Source organism: Prionailurus viverrinus, chromosome B4 (assembly GCF_022837055.1).
Source record: "Prionailurus viverrinus isolate Anna chromosome B4, UM_Priviv_1.0, whole genome shotgun sequence".
In the NCBI taxonomy this organism is placed as follows: Eukaryota; Metazoa; Chordata; class Mammalia; order Carnivora; family Felidae; genus Prionailurus; species Prionailurus viverrinus.
Genome location: NC_062567.1, coordinates 76455620 through 76469922, shown reverse-complemented (window position 1 = coordinate 76469922; position 14303 = coordinate 76455620). Strand labels below are relative to the sequence as shown.

Genomic DNA, 14303 nt, shown 5'->3' with positions numbered 1-14303 from the left:
TACATCCATAAAAGTCATTATGTTCAAACACACTTCAATTCCCTCAACATATTCCAAAAACACACATAATTCTTAGCCTAGGTTAATAGAGAGGAAATTCTTGGTGAGAAAGGAGTGTCCAGAGATAGCAGGGGTTCGAGCAATGTTTCATACAATATATGATCATGCGGGGGAAAGAAAACATATTATCCCCCAAACTAAAATGAATGCTGAAAATGCTCCACACCCCCCAATGCCAATGAGAAAAGCAAGCGGACTTGAAGGACACTGGTATTCCTTACTCCAAACGCGTCCAAAAAGGAAACCTACTCTATCCACTAGTTATTATTTTAAAACTACTCCCCAGGAGTTGTGCAGTTATCTTTAAAACAAATAAATAAAGCTGAACTCTACCGTCGGAGCTATCCAAATAAACCAAAATGGAAGCTGTCAAGGGATCTAACCTTGTTCACCATTTTATCCATCCCCAAGCTAGAACTATGCCTAGCTTATAGTTTGCGGTCAGTAAATACGTACTAAGAAAAAAACCCTAGAGGAAATACAGGTCTCCATCCTTGCTTTTTCTCCTCCAACACGTGGGCGCGCCACACTGGGTTCCCCACCCCCACCTAACTCCAGCGGCTTCAACCTCCAAGCGTTACAGATTTACCCTTAGAAGAATACATGGGCCAGGCCACACTCTAAAAAGGGAACAGCAGAGAGTGGAAGGACATAAGGGAAGGCAACACATGCACGTATACCTTCCCATCTGGACTCTCGCGCGTGCTTTTAAGGCGCGCCGGTCGCCGCTACCCTCCTCTCTCTCACCGCGCACGCGCGTCGTCGCCTTCCCCCGCCCCTCCACCGACTCGCGCTCGTGTTCTAACTGCCCCCCCTCTTTATTCCCCTGCCCCCACTCCCGTCCGCTACGGCCTCGCGCCTCGGAGACGTAGTCTAGTGTGCACCCGTCCGCGCGCCAACCGCCTCCTTCCTTCCTCCACGCGGACACAGTGCTTCACGTCTATGAGAAGGCCTCACGCCTCCCACAGATCTTTCTGCGCCGCATCACTCCAACTCAAGCCATTACTCCCCGCTCCAACCTCGCGCTGACGGGGTGAAAAGAGTGTGAGGGGGGAGGGGAAGGACACGTTCCCCTCCCCCCAAACATCCCGAGGCGATAACCTAACATGGCCAAGCCGCCAGCCTGCCGCAGCCCCAGAGTCCGAAGGAAAGCGGTGCCGCCCGCTCCCCGACTCCAGGGAATAAGTGGATCAGGCTCAGAGAGTAGCTAATGAGCCTGGTCCTTGGCCGCGCTCGGCCGCTCACTCACCTGAGGCCGCCATGTTGGGAGAGGGAGAGAGAACGCAAAGGACCCGGATGAGGCAATCACGTGATTATAGCGGGAGCGTCGGGCTGGGAGACGCGAAACTGGGAGGGGGCGGGGAAGTGAGGAGGGAGACAGGAGGCGGGGCAGTGCTGCTCTAGGTTCGTAAAGCAGCGCGAGGAGGTGGTGCGACGTCCGACGGGAAGACCTTCGCGACATGTGGCCAAAGCGGGGGGGCCTGGGCTGTCGCGAAACCCCTCGCTTTACGTAGGACTGCGCGCGAAGGGGCGGGTTTCCCGATCGGCCGACTTCCTGCCAGGCGGGTAAGCGGAAGGGGCGGGGCCCCCGGGCCCCAGTTGTCTGGGACCGAATGGAGGCGGGCTGGAACCCGGAATGGGAGTGCCACAATTGACTTTATAAAAGGGGAGATTCTAAGTTTGTTTTCTTTTTATTTTCCACGTGTGAAGACATATGTGGTTAATTTACTGAGCTTTAAAAAAAGTAACTTTCTGGTAAAGCAAAACAAATCCAATATCTTGCATAAGGATGGTTTTAATTGGGCATGTTTAGAAGAAATAAGAATAACAAATATCGAACATTTAATTACCACGAACTTTTACCTCATTTAGTCTTTCATTTTATGGGCTAGGTTTAGTCAAATCCAGGCGCTATGATTTCACAGCCAAGTGCTATCCGTGCTTTCTCTAGTTAATGCTACGTTTTATTACATATTATTTATATGCTGTATTAGTATTTTATTCAACGAGAATTATCATTGAGCGACCACCTTCTGTCAGGCACTGTTTATTGGCATTTTTTGATACAACAGAAAGCACAGCTCCAAAGGATGTAATGAATGGTCCACTGAGGGAAAGACAGACAATAAGCAGTGAATAAATGTTATAAATAAGCACCCTGCAGATAATTAAGGTGATTTTATTAAAAGATGATTGGGTGCAACTGAATTTTTAAAATTTTATTGTTATTTTTTAATGTTTATTTTTGATAGAGCATGAGCACGAGAGGAGCAGAGAGGCGGACAGAGAGGATCTGAAGCAGGCTCTGTGCCGACAGCAATGAGCCCAATGTGGGGCTTGAACTTGACCTGTGAGATCATGACCTGAGTGGGAGTCAGATGCTCAACCAACTGAGCCGTTCAGGCACTCCTGGGTACACCTTTATATTGCCTGGTCAGGAAAGGCCTCTGGGGAATTGACATTTAAACATCTGGATTACAAATAGCCAGCCCTGTGTATGTCTTTAGGAAGAGCTTTAGGAGAAGGTAGAGGATGCACAGCTAGGTCATAAGCTCCAGGGCACGACCATCTTGGCAAGCTGAGGAATTTAAAGGCTGGGGTATGAGAGGAGCAGGAGAAGAGTGGTACAAGGTGAAGGTTGAGACAGTGTTAGGGGTTGAATCATGTGAGCCTTTGTAAACGAGGTTTAGGAGTTTGGCTCTTATTCCAGGTGGGTTGGGAAAGCATGGAAAGACTGTATGCAAAGGAATGTCATGACTTGAAATGAAATTTTGAAAAGGATTACTTAGTGTCTTGCTGTAGGTGGTAGTTACATGAGTGTATATGTAAGAACTTATCAGAATTATTGATAAAATTACATTTTATGACTGTTGGGGTAAAGACCAGTATACTAATATTATACGTTGAAACATTTTTTGAACTAAACATTTAATTTTTATTATAATTTTACGATAAAATGTGTTTGAGGGCCCCTAAAAGTACAGTAGAGCCCAGGCACTGTGCCTGCTGTACCTACTGGATAAGTTGACCTTGTTGCTGTAATCCTGGTGACAGAAGTTGGTGCCTTAGATGTGAGTGTGGGGATGGAAAGAGACAGATGCAGATATATTTTGGAATTAGATTTGAGGATTGATTAGATGTGAAGAGCACAGGAGAAGGAACTATCAAATCTGACTTCATGTTTTTGGCATGAACACCCGGATGATACCATTTACTTAGGTGGCAAAGCCTGTGGTGAAGCAGGTTTGGAGAGGTGTGTGGGCTCTGTTTTGCCCATATTAAGTTTGAGATATGTACTAGTCCAGTACTTCTCATGTTTTGATGAATTTACACATATCATCTGGGGAATTTGTTAAAAGTCAGATTCCGGTTCAGTAGGACTGGGGTAAGCCTGAGATTTTGTATTTCTTCTGGTTCGGATCACTAAAAGGGAATGATATTCAGGAATTATGGAAAAATGCTTTGGCTATTGGGGATTGTAGATTTCAGAAAGTTCACAGAAAAGCTAGATGAGGTTGGGACATGGGGGGTAGGGAGAGACTTTTTGTTACCAAGCACCTAATATATCCTAGGGTTATATCAAGCAGTTAACAGGCTAGCTTATTTAGTCCTCACGGTGGCCCTTTAAGGTAAATATTAACCCTGTTTTAATTTTTTTACGTTTACTTATTTATTTTGGCTGGGGAAGGAGCAGGGAGAATCCCAAGCAGGCTCCACACCATCAGCACAGAGCCCGACATGGGGCTCCAACCCACGAACGGGAGATCCTGACCTGAGCCGAAACCAAGAGTCAGATACTTAACTAATTAAGCCACCCGGGTGCCCCTTAATCCTGTTTTTAGATAATGACTCTGAAGCTCAGAAACAATGTGTACCTAACCCAAGTACACACAGCCAACAAGTGGCAGAGCTGCAAACCCAGAGCTGTCTCTCAGGTCCATGTTCTTTCCAGTTTCCCAAGGACTTCTTAAAAAATAAAACTGTTAAAAAAAATAAGTCTATGGCAACCACTTGGTATCATTTGTTCTGAAGAAATCCAGAAGGAATAAACTGTTAATTATCCATTGCTCTATAATGAATTACTCTGAAACTTACTGGCATAAAATGATAAACATTTATTGTCTCAGTTTCTGTGGGTCAGAAATTCGTTACCAAAAATCACTTGTTTTGATATCAAAAATGCCAAGTCCTGACATTTGCAGCGTCTCATGTTCGTATCCTCTTTTCCACATTCCTGTTGTTTCCCTTGTCATTTCTCACCCTGACCACTACATTAGTTCTTAATGAGTCTTCTTGACTATAGACATTCCTGCCTCAGTCCATGTGGTAAGTAGCTACCAGATTTATTTTCCTAAAGCATTGGTCTGAAAACATTCCCCTGCTGACTACCTTCCATGACTCTATAGCCGAGGCAGACATGCAAGGTTGTATATACTCCAGTCACAAATTCCTGGTTCATACTTACTTCCTATTATCCTTCTTTGTCTAAGGTCATGTTCCAGTCGTGGATACCCAGTGCTTTCCTAATGTTGAGTCTTTTTGCTCTTCTCTCTGCCTGGAATACTCTTTCCTCTTTCACTACCAAATGGGTCACCAATAAAATCTATCCTTTAAGGGCTCTTCAAATGTCACCTTTTCTAGGAAGCCTTTCCTGAGCCTTTCTCAGAACCCCACCAGGACTGTCTGCACCTTCCTTTTGACACTTGTCACCTTCCTTCTTGAACTGCCTTCTCTCCTGGTCTATCAACTCCTCCGGGTTGCATCCATTTTGATTATCTTTGCGATTTTCATGCATTAGCATCTGGAACACTTTTTTTTTTTTTTAAACACACCTTAACAATTTTATTTTTTTTAATTAAAAAAAAATTTTTTTTAACGTTTATTTTTGAGACAGAGAGAGACAGAGCATGAACGGGGGAGGGTCAGAGAGAGAGGGAGACACAGAATCTGAAACAGGCTCCAGGCTCTGAGCTGTCAGCACAGAGCTCGACGCGGGGCTTGAACTCACAGACAGCGAGATCGTGACCTGAGTTGAAATCAGACGCTTAACCGACTGAGCCACCCAGGCGCCCCTCTGGAACACTCTTGGTGCTCAATATGTATTTGCTGGTGCTAAAGTTAGATTTTCAAGAAATTTACATTCATTCAGGAGATTTCAAGAAGTTCTCATAATGCATATTATACACTTATATGCCTGGATATATTTATTGTTCATTGAACTGGAAAACATAGCCCTTAAAAGCAGTGGCTTCTTCCACAGGAAAAAAGCAAAAAAGATTTCTCCCTTTAGACTGACTAGTCAAAACTGAAAAATGTTTGGAAACTAAGTTAAAAATAAAACAAACAAGCAAATGCATGTAAGTTTATATTTGTTTTCTGGAGTCTGAATTCACTAAACTAGTTGGCTTAATTTAGTATTTCAGGTTCTTACGATTGTCCTTACAATTGTCATTGAAATTGTCTACATTTTTTTTTTTTTGGAAAACTACCCTTTTTCTAATATATATATTTATAAATAATTATATATAGAAGCTTGACCTTTTTAAAATCTCAGTTACACTAATAAGCTTTAGTTAAAGCATTCCCTTTGTCTTCTCCAAGCCTTAGTTTTTTAATCTGTAAAACAAAGGCATTAAATTAGATTATTTCAAAGATTTTTTTTTAATTTTGTCATTTTATGAATCTGTGATGCTGATTGTGGATATTATGATCTTCCTCCTAGGGAAACTGGCAAAAACATTCCTCAGATAACCAGGACTAAGCCAATCCATTAATAATGGAATATGGTTCATATACCAGTTACTTCTGTTTTGTTAATCTTGGGTAGCTGAAATAATCAAATGATCGTTGTTTGCCACTTTATGTCCTCACAATCTAAGCAAAATATATCAGTGCTTTAAAGATATGTATTTCTCCAAAATAAAAGTTTCTATCACTGAGTGTTGACTGTGTCAGTTTCGCTTTAAGTTATTTTTTAAATCTTTATTTATTTTTGAGAGAGAGAGAGAGAGAGAGAGAGAGAGAGAGAGAGAGAGAGAGTGTGTGAGCAGGGGAGGAACAGAGAGAGGAGACACAGAATCCGAAGCAGGCTCCAGGCTGTCAGCACAGAGCCTGATGCGGGGCTCAAACCCACGAACTGCGAGATCACGACCTGAGCCGAAGTCGGACGCTTAACCGACTGAGCCACCCAGGCGCCCCAGGTTAGCTTTAAATATATATCAACGTTATACAGGGGTTCTGTTTCTGGCATGGTAAATGGCAGAGGATCAACTCTCTCATAGATAAAAGTAAACTCTGGACAAAAATTTAGAAAACCCACAACTATCTGAAAGCTGTGGAATAAAGGCAAACATTTTGGAGGAGGGCTGAAACTTGGAAAAAGGTACCAACAGGGGATATTACAGCCTGGTGTGGACCAGGGTACTGAAGAAACCTGCCACATTTCTGCCATGAGGAAGGCATTGCCCAGGACAGTCTCTGCTGTCACAAGGTGAGGAGGAATCTTACAAAGAAGAGAGCAGAGTTCTGGTGTTGATTCTGTCCAAGTCTCTGGCTGGTCCTTGCACCATGAATACATAAAGCAGGCTGTAAACAGTTCAGCTGAGGAAAGGAAAAAAAAGAGAGAGAACTGAACTAAGATCTAAGCTGCTTATCTATTTCAAGTGAGAGAGAGTTTGCAGTTTGGGTCTAACAAATTTCATTGCTTGCTTAAATAAAACATTAACATCTTTGGAAGATACATCTGTTTCTTGTTCCTGCTCTAAGAAATTACCGCTAACTTAGTGGCTTCAGACAACACGGATTTATTCTGTTGTGGCTCTGGGTCAGAAGTCTGAAATGGGCTTCATTGGGCTAAAATCACACTGTTGGCAGGACTGCCTTCCTTCTGGAAGCTCTCCAGGAGAATCTGTATAATGCCTTGACTCCTGGTCCCCTTCTTCCATTTGCAAAGCCAGAAACCACCAGGTTGAATCCTTCTTATATTGATCACTCTATTATGACTTACCTTATGCCTCCCTCTTTCACTTTTTAAAAAAGAGTAATTCTCTATACCCAACGTGGAGCTCGCAGTCACAACCCCAAGATCAAGAGTTGCATGCTTTACCAACTGAACCAGCCAGGCACTGCCTCCTTCTTTCCATTTTAAGGACCCCTGTGATACACTGGGTCCGCTTGGATAATCCACTATAATCCTCCTATTTTAAGGTCATCCAATTAGCAACCTTAATTTCATCTGCAGCTTTACTTCTCCTTTGCCATGTGACAGCACATTCACAGGTTCTGGGGGTTCAGATGTCGATGTCTTTGAGGGGCCGTTATTCTGCCTACCACAGAGAGGTAAAACAGAATCTAGAGTCCTATAACATGTCATTTACAATGTACAGGATACAATCAAAATTATTCAGCACATAAAGGACATGGAAAGTGTGACCCATTCGCAAGGGGTAAGATTACAAGGGCCAATCTGAAAATGACCCAGATGTTGAAATGATCAGAGGGGGACTTTAATGCAGCTGTTATAACCGTGCTCATTGAGATAAAATAAGATATGCTTGTAATGAATGAAAAGGTAGGAAATTTCAGCAGAGAAATATAAAATATAAAAAGAATCAAATGGAGGAGCACCTGGGTGACTCAGCTGGTTAAGCATCTGGCTCTTGATTTTGACCTCAGGTCATGATCTCACAGTTTGTGGGATCAAGCCCCGTGTTGGGCTCCGTGCTGAGGATGCAGAGCCTGCTTGGGATTTTCTCTGCCCCTTTGCTGCTCTCTCTCTCTCTCTCTCTCTCTCTCTAAATAAACATTAAAAAAAATAACCAAATGGAAATGTTAGAATTGAAAAATACAGTATCTGAAATAAATTTCATGAGAAGGGATTAAGAGCAGAATACAGATAATAGGAAAGAGTCTCTATACTTGAAGGTAGATCAATAGAAATGATTACATCTGTGAAGGGAAGGGAAAAAAGATGGGGAAAAAAGTGAACGGATCCTCAGGGAACCTGTAGACAATATAAAAAGCTATACTACTGAAATCTCAACAGAAGAGGAGAGAAAGATGGGGCAGAGGAATACTTGAAGAAACTTTCCACATTTGGTTAAGATTCAAGAAGCTCGGCAAACCCTGAACAACATAAATACGAAGAAAACTGCATTGGCTTATTACATAGTTGAAATGATGAAAGCCAATGATAACAAGAAAGTCTCGAAAAACATTCAGAATAAAGTAACCCATCATATACAGGGGAACAATTGAAAAAAAATTTTTTTAATGTTTTATTTATCCTTGAGAGAGAGTGAGCGAGTGAGAGAGGGGTAGAGTGAGGGAGGGATGCAGAATCCAAAGCAGGCACCAAGCTCTGAGCTGTCAGCACAGAGACCGACGTGGGGCTCAAACTCACAAGCCATGAGATCATGACCCGAGCCGAACGCTCAACCGACTGAGCCACCCAGGTGCCCCTACAGGAGAACAATTTGAATGGGCATGGGCTCCTTATAAACGATGGAGGCCAGAAGATAAAGAAACAAGATTTTTAAAGTGCCAAATGAAGAAAATGGGTCACTCTCAAATTCTGTATCCAGAGAAAATATCATCTGACACTAAAAAAGACTGCTGATATGCGCTACCCAACACGGATGAAGCATTATTCTAAGTGAAAGAAGCCAGTCACAAAACACAACATATTGCGTGCTTTCCTTTCTGTGAAGCGATCAGAGTAGGTAAATCTATACGGACAGAAAGTGGTTGGTTAGTGGGGGCGGGGCAGGGTGGGGAATGAGAGGGATGGGAGGACACCTGCTGAAAGGTATGGCGTTTCTCTGGGCGGGACAGAAATGTTCTAAAAGTGATTGTATGATGCTTGGTCCACTATGAACTTTAAACTCCACTGCGTTTCCTGAATTGAATTCTTCAAATGGGTGAATTGTTCGGTATGTAGTGTCTCAAAGCTGTTTAAAAAACGAAGGCCAGAGGCGCCTGGGTGGCTTAGTGGGTTGAGCATCTGACTCATGATTCCAGGGTCATGAGATTGAGCCCCACATTGGGCTCCATACTGAGCGTGGAGCCTGCTTGGGTCTCTCTCTCTCTCTCTCTCTCTCTCTCTCTCTCTCTCTCTCTCTCTGTTTCTCTCTCTCTCTTCCTCTCTTTCTCTCTCTCTCTCTCTGCTCCTTTCACCTGCTTGTGCACTCTCTCTCTCTAAAATTAAAAAAAAAATTAAAAAATGAAGGCCAAATGCATACATTTTCAGATGTGAGAAAACTAAGAGTTCATTGTGGGTAGACCTACATTACAATGAAAGCCAAGGGAAGTTCTTCAAGCTGAGGGGAAATGATACCAGAGGGAAATTCACATCTTCAGGAAAGAATAGAGGGTATCAAAAATAGGAACTTGCTGTGTGACTACAAAAGGCTGTTTTCCCCTCTTAACTTCTTTAAAATACTTTTGACCATTGAAAGCAAATATTAGAACCTTGTGGAATTTATGTCTTTAGATGTAATGTGTGTATTACAACTATAGCATAAAAGATGATGGTTCTTCCAACTGGGGAGATACAATATTAACTCTAAGTAGGCTATGAAAGGTTAAGGGTATATATTCTAAGCCTTAGAGCAAGAATTAAAAATGATGCAAAGAAGTATAGCTAAAAATACAATAAATGAGTCAATGTGAAATTCTAAAAAAATATTTAATCCAAAAGAAGGCAGAAAAGGAGGAACAGATGATGCTAATAATTTTGAAAAACACAGGGGAAAAATAAGATGTAGAAAACAAGCACTTTCAAGGGACAACACATAAACTGAGTCTTCCTGAAAAACATTTTGCACTGGGATTGGTACTGTCCGGAGCATAGTAAGGCAGATTCTCATTGCAGCTCTGTTCCTCGTCAGCTCTGCAGAACAAGGGTAGATAGAAGAAACACAATGCGGGGAGAAGTGGACCGAATATAGAAGAGTCTTCTCGACCATGAGGAATCTGATGTCTGCAAAAGGTTGTAGCACAAGAACATTTAGAATCTTCACCTTTGGGGAAGAAGCAGGCAATCCCAGAGTGGTGTGCCCAGGAGAGTGAGGAAAATATGGCTGGGTCACTCTCCAGTTTCTGTCTATAGCAGCTACCTTGGGGAGGAGAGGAAAGGCAGGAAGACACCTGCCAATGTCAGGTTTTGTGGGAAGCTACTCCCTCATTGCATTCCACAAGGTTCTCTCCCAAGCCCTCCTCTCCTTTTTGCAGCAAAAGCTACAAATGCAAATGCCCCCAGGAATCAGGAAGATGAAGTGAATGATTTAAGGCAGCCTGCCTTAAATAATAAAGAAATGGTTAATATAGGCACTACGTTTGCATGTAGGCATTACATGCAAAGCACATGATCCCTGTGGCAGAGACATTTACTGCTTACCCAGTACCCATGAGCTCCCCATTTCTCAGCCCCCTGCCGGGGTGCATGTGACTAGATCAGGCAGATGGACTGTCAGTGGAAGTAATATACGTCACATCAGGTGGGAAGCACGTAAAAGCTACTGAGTAGCCTGATCTCAACAGCTCTTGTTCCCTGCTGATCGTGAAGAATGCAAGGTAAAATAGAGCCATCAGGTGTCCGCAGCCTGGACCCTGAGTCATTGCTAGGAGGAAAGCCGCCTTGGAGAGTTGCCCAATTCACCCTGGACTTTGCTTGAACAAGAAACAAATCTTCATTCTGTTGAGGCCCTTCTATTTTGGTACTGTAGCCTAGGCTACCCTACATACTGCCTTTATAGGCAGCAATCACACTTCAGCCCAGGCATCTACTAACAAGTGAAATGGGGGCCTGATGTCAGCTAGATCTTCCAGTTTTTTGTTTAAAAAAATTTTTTTTTAAACGTTTATTCATTATTGAGAGATAGAGAGAAACTGAGCATGAGCAGGGGAGGGGCAGAGAGAGGGGGAGACACAGAATCCGAAGCAGGCTCCAGGCTCTGAGTCGTCAGCACAGAGCCCGACGTGGGGCCCGAACTCACAAACCGTGAGATCCTGACCTGAGCCGAAGTTGGACGCCCAACCGACTGAGCCACCCAGGCACCCCTAGATCTTGCAGTTTTTACGAGATATACCAGAAGTAAGGATTTTTGGGTGAAAATTCCAACGTTTAAATGAGCACTGGGTGTTGTACGTAAGCCAATTTGACAATAAATTATATTTAAAAAAAGAAATTTCAACATTTAAAAGTGGACTTAATTTGGAAAATTAAAACCCTGTGAAGCCCACATAAAACCCATCTGGGGGCCAATGTAGCCCCCAGGGCACGTTGCAACTTGTGCTCTACATTTTCTTTCTAGTGACTCACCAGTTCCCAAAGCTTCTGTTGTCACTCCTGTTCAGATGGGGCAAAGTCCATATCTTTGTATCACAGTTCCCAATGGGCTCAATAGATGCCTCCAATTTTGGGTTTCTCACCTTGGCCTAAATTCTGGAGGGCAGCTCCTATATGTACTTTAAATGATCTGTCCCATCTGGCCCTCTATAGCCAGCACCCCCCAAATGCAGCCTTGTAAAAAGGCCTAATGGTTCTTTCTCGTGGTCTTGACCCCATCTCCTTTTTCTGACATATTTCATATTCGACCTAATCGTTTATTATTTCTAACCTAGTGATTTACTTTCCTATTTTGTGGCCTCACATTGTTCCCCTTGTACTGGACACTTCTTTGCCATTAAACTTTTTTTTCTCAGTTTTTTCTTTTCTTCTTCTTCTTCTTCTTCTTCTTCTTCTTCTTCTTCTTCTTTACTCTTTGGAAATTTGGATTCTGCCTTCCTTGGCCCTGTGGGTTTGCTCTGACTAGTCCTGAGTTTTCAGTTATCTCTTAGCTTAAGTTCAACTGTTCCAAGTTTGTATCCCAGCTTCCCTATCTCTGTTAGCGGTGCTACTGTCTTCCAAGTCGCAGTCTAAACCCTTGGTATCATATTAACCTCCTCACCCAGAACCAACCCAAATATTCATTTAGTGTTTACACTGTGTGCCTTGTTCTGGGCAATGGGGATACAATGGTGAACTTGAAGAAAATCTGTGCCCTCACGGAGGTTACATCCTATTGGGAATGGACGGACAGCGAATAAATATATGTTAGTTCAGGTAGTGATATGTACCATGGAAGCAAACAAAGCCAGGTAAAGAGCTAGGGGGCTCCATGGAGGGGAAGGGTGTTATTTTGTGTTTGGCAGTGGTGGGGACTGGAATAGAGATGAAGGAAACGAGGAACTGAGATGACAGATATTCAGGAAGAGCACTGCAAAGCCCAAGACCCTCAGGTGAAGGCATGCATGGCAATGTTTGGGGTCCAAAAAGGAAACCACTGTGGCTGGAACTGGGTGAGCAAGGGAGAGGGTGGTAGGGGTCGTTGCCCACCTAGCTCATCCTTCCCTTCCAATCTATTCTCACTACCTCTGCTCTAGTTATGATTCTCCTTTCCATTCTGGACTATCTCCACTTCATCTCCACCCAGTTTACCCCTGTCCACCCAGCACATGGTGTCTGAAGCAATCTTCCTACACGCCTACACCTTCCTGGGCTCTGTGGTGGTTAATTCTGTCCACTTGACTGGGATAAGGGATGCCCAGAGAGCTGGTAAAGTACTCCTTCTGGGTGCTTGTGTGAGGGTATCTCTGGAAGAGATTAGCATTTAGATTGATAGGGTGAATAGAGATCACCTTCACTGATGCTGGTGGGCATCTTTCAATCCACTGAGGGCTTGGATAGACCACAAATGCAGCTGGAAGGACAGATTTGCTCTCTCTGCTTATACTAAGTTATCCATCTACTCCTGAATTCAGACATCTGTGCTTCTCAGCCTTTGGGCTCAACTGAATTATACCACTAGCTTTCCTGGTTCTCTAGCATGCACATGGCAAATCATGGGACTTCTCAGTGTCCATCATCATGTGAGCCAATTTCTAAAAGAATCTCTCTCTTCTGTTGGTTCTGTTTTCTCTGGAGAACTCTAACACAAATCCCATCTCTTTCCAAGGCACTGCTCCCTAGCATTGAAAGCACTTAGTAATCTGCCTTCATCTTGCTTCTCTAACCTTATCTGTCACTCCCAACTTCTGTCTTGCCCTGAGTTTTCCCGGTGTTACTATTCTCTTCGCCTTGAATAGCCTGTACCTTCTCAGTCTTGCCAGCTCCTTTGCAGGAGAAGCCTACCTATTCCAATCAGTGTCCTAAGACATCCTCTTGGCTTGGTCTCCTATTTAGTTTTGTAATTGGTTTATTTTATCCTCCTAATTAGATTATAAGCTCCAGGAGGTATTTTATACATGTTTGTTTTTCCTCTCTTCCAAGGCCATGTATCCTGTAATATTCTTTTTGATGAGAATTTCTGCTTGAGGAGTGTAGGTGGTCTTTTTTTTTTAAAAGATTATTTTATTTATTTATTTTTATTCCCCAAATCCAACCTGCGCTATGAAAGATGCCATGGTTACCACTTCCTGGGTTGGTGATTATTAGTCAGAAGAGGGATGGGTGAAGACTTTGGCTAAAAATTTGCCATGTACTGTTTCAAACCTGAACCCAACTGTGGAGCTGGGCAGGAGGGAAGTCTGGGGTTGTTTGCTAGGACGGCCTGGTTTGACATTGGCAGGCTCAGGTTCTCCCTCTTTCCTTCTCACTTAGCAGGTCAAACTTTTTAATGCTGAGGTGTGTTTAAGAAACAACTAAAAGCCAGAACCCTGCCTCTCAGCAGTTTACAAATCTATGGTTAATTGTGTGCTCTTGGCAAGTATTGCCGAAGAAATAATTCACCTGTTTAATGTTTTTTTAAAAATTTTTTTCCAGTGTTTATTTATTTTTGAGAAGAGAGAGACAGAGCACAAGTGGGGGAGGGGCAGAGAGGGAGGGAGACACAGAATCCGAAGCAGGCTCCAGGCTCTGAGCTATCAGCACAGAGCCCCACACGGGGCTCGAGCTCACAGACCTTGAGATCATGACCTGAGCTGAAGTTGGACGCTTAACTGACTGAGCCACCCAGGCGCCCCGTTTAATGTTTTTATTGTATGTCGGTGGATAAATGAGAAATGAATAGTGAAGTACTCTCTAATAGACAAATTAAAGGTAAAGCTAAATGCAATAAGGGAAGGAGCTAGGGATTACCTCACCACAGAGCCTGGCTAAGTTATCTTCTTCCCACCATGACTTTGCCTTGCCTGGGTTGGTCTCTTCCCCCTTCTTTTTCCTTCTGCAAATCCTGGCCTTTGAGGGCCAGCTAAAACCACTCTTC

General features: G+C 43.3%; 1 protein-coding gene across 2 annotated transcripts in view; it reads right to left on the bottom strand.

The window, feature by feature from the left end:
- EIF4B (eukaryotic translation initiation factor 4B) overlaps positions 1-14303 on the bottom strand; it is a 54009-nt gene that overhangs the window by 28651 nt on the left and 11055 nt on the right. For both annotated transcript variants that reach the window (XM_047864945.1, XM_047864946.1), the window contains exon 4: positions 1310-1339. In XM_047864945.1, coding sequence (XP_047720901.1) covers positions 1310-1322 — 13 coding nt within the window. In that variant the 5' untranslated portion in view covers positions 1323-1339. The remainder of the gene's footprint in view (positions 1-1309; positions 1340-14303) is intronic.